This window comes from Protomyctophum bolini (assembly GCF_963924005.1).
Source record: "Protomyctophum bolini genome assembly, chromosome: 10".
NCBI classification, from domain to species: Eukaryota; Metazoa; Chordata; class Actinopteri; order Myctophiformes; family Myctophidae; genus Protomyctophum; species Protomyctophum bolini.
In genome coordinates, this window is record NC_137871.1 from 28,855,051 (window position 1) to 28,870,131 (window position 15,081).

The 15,081-nt window shown below is 45.6% G+C and overlaps 1 protein-coding gene across 5 annotated transcripts in view; it reads left to right on the plus strand.

The window, feature by feature from the left end:
• The window catches only part of diaph2 (diaphanous-related formin 2), a 539,224-nt gene that overhangs the window by 390,008 nt on the left and 134,135 nt on the right, over window positions 1-15,081 (plus strand). For all 5 annotated transcript variants that reach the window (XM_080774225.1, XM_080774228.1, XM_080774227.1 and 2 more), the window contains one exon: window positions 3,264-3,387. In XM_080774225.1, the coding sequence (XP_080630351.1) occupies window positions 3,264-3,387 (124 nt within the window). The remainder of the gene's footprint in view (window positions 1-3,263; window positions 3,388-15,081) is intronic.

The following is a 15,081-nucleotide window of genomic DNA, read 5'->3' on the forward strand; positions in this document are numbered from 1 at the left end:
ACAATACAAACCATGGTTAATGTTACCAGTACTTTTCATTACCAACCATGGGTAATGTAACCACTGCCAGTCCTTTACATTATCAACCATGGTTAGTCTTACCAGTCTGTCTGTAGTACCAACCATGGTTAGTGTTAATTAACAGTCAGGTTCATTGTCAACCATGACTACTAGTGTTACCAATCAGTTTCATGGTCAACCATGGTTATTGTTACCAGTCTGTTTGCTATAGCAGGGGTTCTCAACCTTTTGGGCTGGGGACCCCCCGAAACATGCTTTTGCCATGTCTCCTTGAAATTAAAAAGGTCTGAGTATCACTGTCTACAGTGTCAAACTGCAGTCAGTGTATACCTGTCTCACCACCACCAGCGTCACTCAACACAGCCTGTGAACTTACCTCGAACCAGTGGTAATCAGTGGTGTAAAGTAAGTACATTTGTTTTATAGACATTTTATAGATTTGAAAACGTGGGACCTTCTGCAAAATGAGTACTTTCTACTTGTTGTACTTGTAACTAGAGTACTTATACATTGCAGTATTGATACCTTTTTTCAATCACCGCCACCAGTGAACACCCTTGTGAGAGGCGCACTGCATTGGATCTAATCTATCCATTCCAGGCATCTGTCTACCTAGTCCTATACCCACTCCCCTTTCACCATCAGATCCCGATGACTGGAGTGTGGGGGCCCATCTCTAAAAGGCCCCATCACCAGAGGAGCGGAGATGTGTGTGATAGCACAATGCTTCTCTACTCTCGCTCAGCACCGTGAGCCTGTGATGAGAACGCATGCTGAAAACCCCCCAGTCACCGCCAGCTCTCCAGCAGAGCTCCACTAATGGGCGCTGACCTCACCCCTTTAACTATAGTGGCACCGCCGCTAGATTGATGTTCGGCGTGAGTTTGTGTGCTTTCGCTCACTAGTATATGCGCACGTGCTGCCAGGCATGTGTGTGTGTGTGTGTGTGTCTATACAACGTTATGCAGGCGTGTGCACGTTTTGCACGCCCGCATGTCGAGGGTGTGTGATTGTGTCTGTGTGTGTGTGTGTGTGTGTGTGCGCGTTACAAGTGCTTGATCTCCCCCCCTCGTCTCACCTTCCAGGCTGATTGTCAGAAAATAAGAAGAGCTGGTACAAGTGGTGGGATTGCTGTAAAACAAGAGCGGGTTGACCCCGGGGTCACGGAGACCGCCTCCATCGTGATAGCCTCTGTATTAGCTCACCTCCACCCGGCTGCTGAAGCCGAGCCCTGTAGTGGGTGTACTGAGGTTGTAGGAATGGGGGGTGGGTTATTCAATTCACCCGAGACTGACCTTATTTGTGCAACTGATATCAGAATTATGGAACGTGGGTTGCGATAGACTAGAGTACCGTATTCACACACGTGCTGCGTAACGGAGATACCACGCTTTCCCATTATGTGAATAAATGTTATAGGCCTACTATTCATTATACATGTCTTAAATTGACATTGAGCTTTTTTGTTAAATAAACATTTGACCTGTTATTTAAGTTATTTTATACCATTTTGGAACCGAAATAGGGAACCGCTAAGAACCGGAATCGATAAGCAGAACCGGAATCTGTACCGGATTCGCAAAAATCCAAACGATACCCATCCCTAGGTACAGTACAATGATTCATCATAAATCATAGGCTCAAAAAGCAATATGCATTTAAACAGAAACACGTGTTTCATTACAGGCAAAGATATACTGTACTAGCTTGACATGTCTAGCAAGGATTTATCATATAATTCGTGCAGCGTATACTTGCACCAAGGTGGCAAAGCTAGTGGAATGAAATGAATACTTTGCTTGTTTTCAAATATTATCATACATGCACATATGAATGTCAGCCGGAGGCTTTGACTTGATTGTGAGAGCTACTGTGTTGTGTGGGCTATTGAGAATAGATGAAACTTCCTGCAAATGGTACCACAAATGTACTATTGAGCTCTTTCTATTTTTTACAGTTCTATGTATCACTCAGGTTTGTAAATAGAATATACTGTAAATAGTAAAAAATAAAATCACACCCATGTGAAGTGAGTGGTGCAGCTCTATGTAGGGGTTTCCAGACCCAGAGGAATGCACCCAGGGGGCTCGCACCCTGGCTCGCGCCCCGCGTCCGAAACGGTAGAGAAATGACAGAGTTACCATGTGTTCCAGACCCCCCAGGAACGCGCCCAGGGGGCTGGGCCGGTTCCGGCGTGCCGCCCCACGTCCAAAATGGTTGAGAATTGACAGAGTTGCCGTGCGGCTGTCACTGTACTGTACTGGCACACCCGAAAGCATCATACAGTATATACAGTTAATATGTGCGTGTGTGCGTTAGGTTGCGCACAGGTGGTGAAAAACAACCATGTTGTTTTCGTGCTCATACCCAGCCAGCCAGCCACCCAGCTACCTAGCTACCCACACACATAGCTCCGTAAGGGAGTGGTTGCACAAAAAAAAGAGAAGAAAATAGGAAACGGGCTTAAATGCTGTAATTATAGGCTGAAATTCGACACAAAATTGCTGTTCTACAAAACATGCTCACAATGTGTCCCGATGTGTCCCATTGTGAGCTTGTAGATCAGCTATTTTCAGTGTACGACGCCGTTGTACGCCGAGGTATAAAACAGGGATTAAGTGGTTATCAAATAAGTGCTAATGCTATTCCTATATGTTCCAGCAGGGACCTTCTGTTTTAACACTGAATTCCTCTGTGTGTCAATAAGACTAAGGCCCTTAACAGCAGCCTTACATGGCACTACATCCACGCCCCTGTCCCATCTGATCCCCTAAGACACTCAGCCCGCTCTTTGAAGTCCCTACTTGAAAGACCTGATCTGAATACCGTAGAGCAACTCTCTGTAAACAGTGCTTACAGACTGATTAATGAGCCATTCTACACACACATACAGTACACACGCACACACACACACACACACACACACACACACACACACACACACGCTCGCGCGTGTTGTTCACCCCATGCTCTGCATTTCTAGGCCACACTCACACAAAAAACATGTCTTATAGGAAAGTTAGCGTGTCACGACACATGTACAATGCATTCTCATAACGTCAAGTACTCATGTATTCCGTATGTGTGTTTTGTATAATATATTCCCCCATTTTGCTCTGTTACACCTATACGTTGTTGCATCTTTCAAGCTGCGACGCATTGTAAGCTCGTAGACCTGCTATTTTCAAAATATTGTTTCATTAATTTGCAAACGTTCTACCTGGTGTGTTTTGTCGCTGCAGTGCCCGCCGAGATCCTGAACAGCAGCCTGAGCACGATGGAGCGCCACATCCAGCGGCTGGAGAACGACATCGAGAACTTCCCCAAGACGGACGACCCGCAAGATAAGTTTGTGGAAAAGATGTCCATATCCTTTTCATTTGGTGTTTGTTTTGGCCTGCCTGCTGCGCGGCCCTTTATATACGCTTCCGTTTATATGACCTCCGTCCATTCTGCCATTCTGAGCCGCCATGTTGTCCATCACGTACGCAGGAGTCATTTGTTGTGTGTGTCCTCGCCTGGCAACGGGCCTGTGGTTCTCAACCAATCATCCGGGACCACCAGAGGTCCATGAGGGGGCTCCCAGCTAAATAATGGAGAGCTGGTAACCAAATGGACCCTTATAGATCTTTAACTGTTGAGCGTGTGAAATGAAACAAAATAGACTCTTTCGGTTTCCTTTTACGCTCTCAAGAGTTAAATTATTGTTAAACATCCTCATTACTTAATTTACAAGACAATTAGAGAATGTAGAAGAATTGTTAGTCCTACAGTATGTTACCACATCAAGACAGCATGGAATTATCCAAAGAGAACAAAATATCCTACTTTTTGGGTCTGAGAGGCTAAATCTCATCAAATGGTGGTCCGTGGCGCAAATGGACCTTTATATGACCACTGGTAGAAGCAGTTAAAGTCGGTGGTTTGTGATTGGTTTCGCCCAGGGGGGACTCGAGGAACGGATCTGGATGTCTTGCTGTTGCGATGTTGATCAGATCTCCCTCCCCACACTCCCCCTTCCCCTTCACCCCCCGGGGGCCCCTGGAGTGAAATCATGGCCCGTGGCTATTTTTACCCCCACTCTCCTCCACTGCTCGCCTGTCCCCTGGGGGACTCTAATGCGAGCATCCAAGCTCCTCACACCAACTTATGGCCTATCCCCTGATTTCATCTCCTGACCAACCGCAGGCCTCTGCTCTGCAGCACAACCATCGCCTCACTCCGATAAGAGGTGCACGCTTTCACTTAAATCCAAAGCGGTTCGGGCTCTCAGTCTCAAATTGAATTAGCCCGTGCCCTTGCACTTTCTTTTTTTTTTTTTCCCAGGACAGCCTTTTTTCGAGAGGGGGGAAAGGCAGCCTCTCTGTACATATCGGCCTGTGTGGGTTTGCGTGACATATAGATTTATATTTGGTATCAGTGACGGTAATAAAGTCTGTTTTTCAACAGCCTGAGGCGAGGAGGATGACTCGCCTCAATAAAGGCCTTCGGTTAAGCAGTCCCTTGTCTCTCCCTCTGCACTGCTCTCTGGCATTATTAAGCAACGCAAGAATCAGTCAAGAGTAATTTATCAAGTGAGTAGGTGTTTCCAATATGCTCGGCCGCTCACACTTTAGATGGCGTTTAACCCGAGTTGCTCTCTTTTGTCTATGCGCCTAAATCAGAGATTTATCAGGGCTTACTGTGCACTTTGTGGTGGCATAAGAGTAATAGCCTCCTTACATATTAACAAATCTGCTCCCATTCAAAGAAGGGCACTTAGATTTGTGTAATTAAAAAAGAATCCCGAACCTCCCTGGCGGCTGCTCTGAGGCAAGGCAGGCAGGCACGCTATAGGATGATATTCTGACCACACCCCACTCTCTACCACCTCTGATGTCAGTATCGATTCCCCAAGCTCCTTGGAGAACTGGAGGCTTGAGTGAGAGGAAATGGAGAAGTTGAGATATACTGCAGCAGGAATCTCCCCTCCTCACTGTCTGGAATCTCTCCCCAGAGAAGAGCACTAGTGGCTGCATAGCCATGGCTGGAAACACACCTTCCTTCCCCTATTTGTTTTTGCCCTATACACTCCTCCCTACCACTGTTGGTGCCCTGGCCTATACACTCCTCCCTACCACTGTTGGTGGTCTATACACTCCTCCCTACCACTGTTGGTGGTCTATACACTCCTCCCTACCACTTGAACCCAAGCGTCTGGCATATGAGCCACCAACACCCTACCAAGATACAGTATTTAGTGTAGATTTAGTCTAGGGTTTATCTAGGGTTTAAGTTGGATCAAGGATTTAGCCTACATTTGTTCTCGATTTTGCGAGAGAAATAGCCAACTAGTTCTATGAAAACACATGAGCATCGGATATTTTAAATTAGCCGATCTAAAGCTCACAATGCTTATAGTGAAGCAATGCATTTTACCCAAATGCAGCTCAAGTGAAGTTGGGAGGTTTTTGATCATTAATGTAGAGATACTTTGTTTTGTCATTATTGATTAGAACTAGACGGGTGAAATAATAAAGAACACCCCTTTGTTTTTTCCCTGTGGTATATGATAGGTATCAAAACAAGAAGAAGAAAATTCATGCATGCTTTTCCTTGAACAGACTTATTTTCTGCAAGTTTATTGCCGATTATGTCACACACTATTATTGCCCGATGTCACATTTTGGTCCTGTAGATCCCTCTATTGATCCCGTGGGGGACATCCAGTTGTCATGGCAATACTGAAGTTACAGAAAAGGAGATGTAACCTAGAGTAAAAATAGAGTCATAAAATAACAGTGTAGTAATTACAGGTATACTGTAGCACACAGGGACGAGGAACCCAAAACCAAAGGCCCTTTGATTTTATTGTATGAGCTATTAACAGGTATGAATACATTCAAAGTGTTTGTTATCAGTTGTATTGTAACAGTAGCATTAACGCGATCTGTGGAAATCCGGGAAATCTTGGGTTTCTTTAATGTCTATTAATCCAGAATTCATTGTATTTTAATTACCATGCGTTAGCTGTTTTTAGCATCCGTCGCTAGCCCCCATAGGGCTCCCATGGCAGACGACCAAAAACGTCAAAAAATGTTGCTCACTCGCACGTGCACGTGATCTTTAGCGGATTTAGGGCCCAGATTGAGGTAAAGGACGATATTAGGAGCTTAATAAAACTTTAATCCATGATCGTGAGTAGTATACTACTGTTTATATTGAAAGATCAACCTCCCGACTGAAACTGGAAATGGAGGGCTACTGCTTCCAAGTTAGAGGGTTCACAGCTCTCTTCTTCAGCAGTTTCGTGGCAATTTGTGCATTATTCTGGCACCTCCCGTAGAGTAATGGGAGGGGATGTGTTAGCGCACGCACGCCCACGCGCGCACACACATACACACAGTGTTCTCTCTGGTTGAGTGGTTATTGGTTAAATATGAGGAGAGCAATCGTGAAGAAAGGACACGATGTGATGTGAGACAGCCTATGTAAGGGTTAGCTAGCCTAATTTATCATATTATACATGCAGACAGCGAAGATGTAACTTTAATTTGCATAATAATAGACACATGAAGTAAATGTTAGTACAGGTGGAGGAGGCTGGGTAGGTGGTGTTTGACTTTTATCGTCAGCTTAGATTGTTACTATTATGTGGCTGGATGTTATGGACATGATGTGGCCCAATGACTTCAGTATCTGCCTGCCCTGAACTATCATGAGGCTTCATCAGGGATCAAATAAGTCTTGGCCTTTCTTACTTTGATCATAAGACCTAATTCCTGAATGTCAGTCTCCATGTTTTCGTCACAATATGACACATTGGGTGGGGCACATTGGGAGTCCACTGTTACAGTAGTTGTCCAACATTCGATTTTCAAGGAACCCTGAGTGTAGAAATGGACTACAGGTCTATTTGTTTGAATTTGTACCCCTGTGCTTCATCCATTCCCAGTGAGTGATGTGGTCGTATGACAAAGCACATGAGCCACGTTATTGCACATCACCCAAGAGAAATATCTTGGGTTTTGTACATGGGCTTCTTTAGTTAACCCATTCTGTCCGGGAACCCATTTTGGTGTTAGCACTATGTTATGCTTTAGCTATTGAAAAATAGCAGATCTACAAGCTCATAGCGCGCCACCGAGTGGCGCGCTACGAGCTTGTAGGTCTGCTATTTTTGAAAAATCGAAGAACGACTGACATTTTTAGAATCTGATCTCGGGTCAGAATGGGTTCATCAGACCAGTGTGTGTCCAGTGGAAACCTCGTATGAATCTGATCTCAGGTCAGAATGGGTTAAAAGACTTGAGGCCAAATTGAGGCAGGCGTACCGTACCTTTTTAAAATGTGCCCAGGATTAAAGAGGGAATGCGGCTTAGGCTTACTTGAAGCATGACAGATGGAAGAACAACAGCATCTGCAAAAAGTCATGCTTTTGATGCTTGAGCAGCCCTGTAAAATAAGTTAAGGGTGACTGTGAATCAATGAGCCCGCCTACAGTATGTTGGGCTGTTTGCACACGCACACACACACACACACACACACACACACACACACACACAGAGGCACGGTGCGATATTCATGTGTGTTACTTGTGTGCGACCCTGTTTCATATGGCAAAATCATCTGTGTTAATTGCACCTTATACTGGTCCATTTGTGCAGTCTGAGTTAAATTAAAACTAAGATTTGAATGTGCACAATGATGCTTGACAGCTCCCTTTGAGGGGTTTATTTTAAAAAGTACCCCAAATCAGCGTTTTTAATTAAACGTTAAATGTTTCATAATTAGCGCGGCGAAACTCTCTAAAAGTCTAAATTCCATTTTAAAGCCATGAAAAGCCAGATAATGAAACATTGCTCACTGAGTCTCTGCACATAGATTCAGAGTAGTAATAATATGCCCCATGTCCATTAGGGGAAGACATTTACACCAAACTCCTGTGCAGCCATGCAGAAAAGAAAAAGAAAGAAATAAGAAAGTAAGAACTTTTGCGGAAAACACTTCATTTGTCTTTATTGATACTTTTTTTTTCTCTTTCCATTACCCTAATGTATGCAAATGACCGAATGGGGTGTTTGTTCAGCAGTTTAGAGATCTCTATCTATCAGAAGTAATGGGAGCCCCACAAAAGCTCTGGGATTGAGGCACGAGCCCCCAGAGAGCCCTATTTCACCACCGCAGAGACCCCTTGACGACCCCCCCCCCCCCATCCCCTCTCTCTCTATGCGCTCCATGTGGCCCTCGGGCTGGTGCTGTGTATGACGGAGTATTTCAGGGTAGGCAGAGCAGAGGCAGCCAAGGGATCTCTGCATGCTGCCATGGTAATGGCGGAGCGGTGGCTCGTTGGGAAGCCGAAGGGGGCCGGACCTTATAGACCTTGATGGATTTGCCACCCTGTCCAATACATCTCCCCTCGCCGCGCTGGGCGCCATAAGTCAAGACGCTGATATTTAGCTTAACCTTTCATCTGCTATATATGGGGGTGGATGGGGAGGTGACATGGAAGGAACCAAAGCACTGGAAATCGGTAGACATCCCTCCTCCTGCCTCCCAACCCCATACACCTTGATGTGCCAGAGAGGGTATAGGGGCCCTATAGTGGATGGCTGCTAGCTGCATGTCGTTGCTGTTGGGAAAAAACACCTATTTTCTTTTTTGTAAACGCCCTATACTTGTACTACTACAGTGTCCAAGCTTTGACCTTGCAGAAATGCTACTTTTGAATTTGAATCCTGAAAAGAATAACAGTTTTGGCCATACAGTCCAGTATGAGGTTTCCACCCAACAGAGACGATATGTATGTGCAGTATTTTTCACAGAGGGTTGGCGAGCTGCTTGCCAGTGTTTCTGCCACATATTGACAAACTAGGGGCACTCGGCCATCATGCACGTTGCTTGACATTTATGCCGACACGTCGAGGCATCTCCTGTAGCGATGGAGTGAATCTAGGAACATTATGGTCCTCCGTGTGGAGGCTGTGGAACCCGGAGGCCCATCGTTGGCAGTACAAAGCCCACACACACACACACACACACACACCAGCCATACCAGTTTTCTCTTACACTAACTTAGTCCACCCAGACAGGTCCAGCCCACACACATCCATTCCTCTGGGGCCCCCGGGCGCTCACTTGTATAATACCACCCTCGTGATTTGAACATCGACAGACACATTTATACAGGTAGCACCTCGTGTTGTTCTCCGAGACATCAACTTGATTTAGGTCATATGCTTCAAAAGAAAGGTGGGGCGGCCGCTATATATGTTATTGGATGGCCTATGCCCAAGCACTGACTCCTTTCGTAGCCTGTCTTCAGGCTAAAGCGCACATGCTGGCACTCAATTCTCCTTTATTGGCACATGATGCTTAAGTCTAAATATGGTTGCTCTGCTCCAGAACGCTGTAAAAGAGAAAAACAGCACAACCGTTTTTATTTATTTATTTATTCTCCAGACAATGTTAGTCCACTGCAGTACACCTTCACGTACATGAATGATTTATGGATCCGTCTTTGTGTTAATTGTGTAGGATATGATTTTTTTGTATGAGATAAACCAGGACAAAAGCAGTTTCAGTATCCTTGTAAATTATTATAGGTGCTTAAATAACCAACTATTCTGTGCTGTGAGACGACCTCCCAACTCTCTCTCTCTCTCTCTCTCTCTCTCTCTCTCTCTCTCTCTCTCTCTCTCTCTCTCTCTCTCTCTCATTCTCTCTCTCTCTCTCTCTCTCTCTCGCTCTCTTGTTCTTGCCCTCTCACTCCGTCTCTTCCTATGTCTCCCCCTCACTCCCTCGCCCTCTCTCTCTCGTCTAAGTGTTTTCTTCTCCTAATGAAATTCACTGTAAACTGTGTGGCCAATTAATTGCAGCACAGATAAACCCCGGAGCCTTTTAATTACCCAGAAATTCAGTGGAAATCCAAAGTAAATAAATTGTGGTGGTAAAAACAGACTTGTACCCCTCCCCAACACGTGCATGATCACACACACACACACACACACACACACACACACACACACACACACACACACACACACACACACACACACACACACACACACACACACACACACACACACACTCTCTACTAGTCGAGCTCTGTGACCATGATCTCCCACCACAGTGTGAGTATCCAGACACACGTTTTTGACATGAAACGGTCAGCAAAAGAAAGATGCAACCACCGGAAACGATATTCAACTTTCCGTGCCACAGCATTGTTGTCACAAGAGACAGTAAAGATTTTAATTAACAGATTTTAATAGGTGGTCTATTCTGAACAAACAAATATCTGCCAAGAAATGTGGATTGTAATTCTAATAATGATCACTGGGAGGGAGGAACAGGGAAACAAACAAAGTGGGGGACACTGAGTGAGTGCTTATGCATTATTCTGCTGTCTTTACCAAGCCTTGGTGTTCACGGGGAACTGGCACCCGGCACGGCGTGTTGGCTCTGATAGTGTTCTCTATATGCAAATTGGCTTGATTTTCTTGATCGGTGATTTGGAGGTAAATTGCAAGTGAGAGAGGGCTCAAAAGAAAGTGGCCTTCGAATGCGACGTGGCTAGACCAACAAGTCAACAGAGATTGCACTTTGGGTGAAATGTTTTTACGGATGTAATTACGATCACGTTCGTCCTAGCGGTTTATTTATTGCCTTTGACGATATGAAACGAGCCGTGATGCCAAACTAAGTGGAGTTTTTAATTATTGGTTTTTTGCAGACTTGATCTGACGGTGTCAAGTAGTGTCAAGAAAACGTAATTGGCATTCAAGACATACATGTAAAAACCCCTCTGTATGGGCTGCAGAGAAAATCGATGTAGCTGCTAGCATACTTCCTGTTATTCAAGACTTCACTCAGACCCATAACACCCACTTTGGTCTTTGTTAAGTTTAATATAATTAACTTTGCTCTAATAGGAATTCATTCATAGCTGTTTTATGAAAGTACAAGATTTCAAGACATTGAGAAAATGTCAATACACCACCCTGAAGTTAATTGGCAACAGCAGATAACTTAGTCACGATGTTCTTCTTAAAAAGATAAGTGTGTGTGTGTGTGTGTGTGTGTGTGTGTGTGTGTGTGTGTGTGTGTGTGTGTGTGTGTGTGTGTGTGTGTGTGTGTGTGTGTGTGTGTGTGTGTATGTGTGTGTGTGTGTGTGTGTGTGTGTGTGTGTGTGTGTGTGCGGGCGGGCGGGCGGGCCAGTCATGATCTTCTTTCCCACTTTTGTTTAAACTACTCTTACTGAAGCACGACCCATTTTCGGCACGTACTGTACGTGAGTACAATTGAGACATAATTTTTTAGCATTCGTTTACAGCAAGAACCTTATGCTCGAAACATGTATGGTGATTGATTTTAACACATGTTAAACATAACTACACTCACACAGTGTTGAAAATATCCAACATACAGGTACTTTTCTTTTTCTTCTTTTACTGAGCAACAAACAAATAATGGTCCTGATTTCTTGGCTTTGCCTCAGTTGGGACTCAACAAAGTCTGAACTGCATGACTCAAGCGATGCGTTCAGCTCTGATCGAAACCAGGGAAAATACCCCACCCAAAAAAAGACACTTGTACTGCTCAGCATCAACAGGAAATCCCCCGTCACTTTCCCAGCGCCACCTTGTCTGCTTGCCTTCACGGCCAGACGGTAGCATCTCAATGCCCTGTTGTCATTATACGAGTGAATTCCCCAGAAGTTTCTCCAATCAGTATCTTGTTAGGCTAGTGACACTGGGACCAGCGAGGCAGCTCCATTAGCCAGTACGAGTTAGCTGGCTGACAGGCTGCCTGGCCTCTGGCTCCCATGGGGCTGGAATGGGTGAAGCAAAAGTTGTGTGTGCGTGCGTTCGTGCGTGCGTGCCAGCAAACTGTTCAGGCTGCACCCTCTTCCTCTTGGATGAACCACTGTCGTGTCTCGCCAACGGAGCCTCCGCGCCCTGCCGGTTTTTGGAGTCCCCGTGCCAGGAGATCTGCTGTAGGACTGTAAAAGCCCGCTCACCTAAATGAGGAGAATAGCGTGGCTTTTAGGCATGCAGCAGAATGCACGACGAATGTGCAGCTATCGCATTCAGACCAGAAAACTACTTATCTGCGTCGCTCAGCTACTGCATAACACTGCCTGTGTACTGGCCCAGGTCCACTCCGATTATTTCTGCTCCGCAGAAATGCCGGGCGATGGACCCATCGGCAGCGGCTTCAATCTGCACCTCATTACTTCCCCAAAAGGCCCGGGCTTAGTGCGGGGTAATAGACATAGGCCCAGCCGCCCTCATTTGTCATGGGCTCCTGGGTTTGATGCAAAGCCCCCCCTTGAGCACTTGTTGCAGGGCCCTAATCCTGCAGCAGACACCAAGCACGCTCCTCTGCTTATAGCCATGCCCGCTCTCTGCCGTCATGGCTCATGATTTCACTTTCATTTGATGTTTTAATGAAATCCCTGAGACTCCCGTCGAACGGCGACCCCATTGTGGGCAAATTATTCTATCAAAACGCCGATTGGTGTTTGTCTGTGGGAACGCGAGCACCGGTGGGTTTACGGAGCGCTGCGGCATGCATGCATCTGCAGTCCAGGACGGCTGCAGTGCGTTTGGTTTATTGGCACAGGTCGCGTCCCTTGGAAACGTACGTGTGGTAAATGGCACTTTGAATGTCGCTGCAGCGTTTATGATTGTTGCTTTTGTGTTATCCGTACTTCACGATTTACACAATAACTCGGAGTAGGCATACAGTACCGCTAAAGCCGACGTGACAGAGGTTATTTACGAAATGACTTGCATGGGATGTACTTAATGCTGGTCGGTGATGTACAAAGGGGACATTTATACAACGGCTGACATTTATTCCTCTGCAGACCACGCTATATTAACCAGCGGCGCCATTTATTGTGCTTTATTGCAAATAAGTGCTACGGGGCAGCTCCCAAAGCACTGGGGAGAGCTCCTTGATGAAAAGGCTGGCGTATCATTAGCCAAAGTTGCCGTGTGTGCCAGATGAAAGCCTCTCTAAAATGTAAATCAAATTAATGCCCAAACACATCCTCCTCTCTCCCCATAGTAATGTTATTCTTTTCCTGCCAGCACTGTCGAGGGAATAGGGGCTTGTTCTGTTGCTCACTTGCAGGCGCTACGCTGCATCGTAACTCACAGGTTTACAAACTGGGGGACGCTAGGGGGTGCCAGCGGTGCCAATTGGAAAGGAGGATATCAAACAATTTATAATATATCACATCTGTTGGGTCGGGTGGAAACCTCATACAGTATAACCAAAACTACTACTTTTCAGGCTTCAAATTCAAAAATAGCAAAAGCAGCACCATTGGTGAGTCACTGGAATAGTAGCCTCGGAAACCAAGACGTTTTTATTTCCAGGGAGAGAAATAAGGCTGGGGCCGAGTCTACTTAGGGAGTGTAAATAATGATCTGGTGCCACCCATTTTCAGAACAAATATGGGTAAATTCACATTTCACAGCACTGCCACTCAAGTGTGGAATGCCCATCAGGTCAAAGGCAGAGAAGGTGATTGGCTCTCCCCCCCCCCCCCCTTTTTTATGTTTTATTAATGTATTTCTATTCCAACCTGTACATATAGATTTAGTGTGTTTGAGAAACGTTTGTTGTCACTGTTGTCATTGTGAATGAATGCATGGGACCCGAATGGAAACAAGTCTTTCTTCGGTGCTGTCCTTTTGGACCAATGCTGTGCTTGACTGTACCCTGTACTGTTTGCATCTAATTGTCTAATAAAATTATCAATCAATCAAAAAAAAACTTCAATACCGCATAGAGTAGCACAAACGTCGATCACTCTCTGCTGATTTCTGATCTTCTGCACCTTTGTTAAATTGACGTACACACACACTCCTCTCTCTCGCTCTAATTAATTAGTCTCATGTCGCGCAGCTGTGTCTAGATTCTCCCGGCGGATCCTGCCATGAGCTGCCTATGCCATAGAAAGCATAGGTGGACCCCAGGCTACTGGAATAGGAGCTCTGTGTTGATTGGTAACTCTCATAGTGAATATCCTTCCTGCTCCTCGACAGCACCCAGGGTTCACTCTCTCTGCATGGCTCCAGGCCTTGATGTGCTGCTACCCCATGCTCATGTGTATGTGGCTCCGCAAAACCATTAGCCCGATTTATTGACTGCATTCACACGCTCCGGAGCAATTAGGGGCTTCATTATGCAAATAAAGTGCCCTAATTGCCTCAAAGTTACTAATTGATTGTACGCATATTGTCGAGGTTACAATTTGACTCTGCGTGAAGGATTTGGCCTTCGAAATACCTTTGCCGGGCACCTTGTGCTGTGCGTAAAAGTAATTAATGAGGGCGAATAAAACAAGCGTTGTCTGGCATTCTGCGTGTCCGTGTGCGGTGGGCTCTGGCAAAACTTGAGGCACAAACGGAAGAAGTCGGAGCGAGGCGGAAAGAGATCTCTAATTAAAATGAATCTGTGACAGGCAGGAGCACTAACAGTTACAAACGGCAATCTGATGGTAATCAACGGGGGATTCGCCATTAATTGGCAAAATGAGGCTCATCAATCACACAGAGGGGGGAGCCCACACAGACAGTATCTTGTCAGAGTCGCCCACTGCAGGGGAACAGCGTGACATGCTTCTCAGGGACAGTGTCATGGAGAGAGAAAGAACTATTTCTCTTATTTTCTCTCCCTCTCTCTCCCTCTTTTGCTGTCCCCACTCCATGCGGTATTCGATAGATGTCTCTCTGACTCATTCTGACATTCTTTGTTTTTCTCCTCGCCACATTTCAAAATGGAGATTGGCTGGTTTACTCTGTCAGTCAAGGCCCAAGCTTGTTTGTTTGTTTGTGATGCTATTCTCTACCAGTGACGTATGCCGAGAAACCTGTGACCGCATCATGATCTCTTGTTGTTCTGTCACTCAATAGTGCATAGACTAGGCTAGATATACAAGTAAGACACGCAAACGCGTGAAGCGAACGCAGCTCGTGTGTGTGCATGTCTGTCTGTCTGTCTGTGTGTCTGTCCCGCTGTTACTGTATATGTGGACCTGGCCCCTTTTGTGCCCATATATGG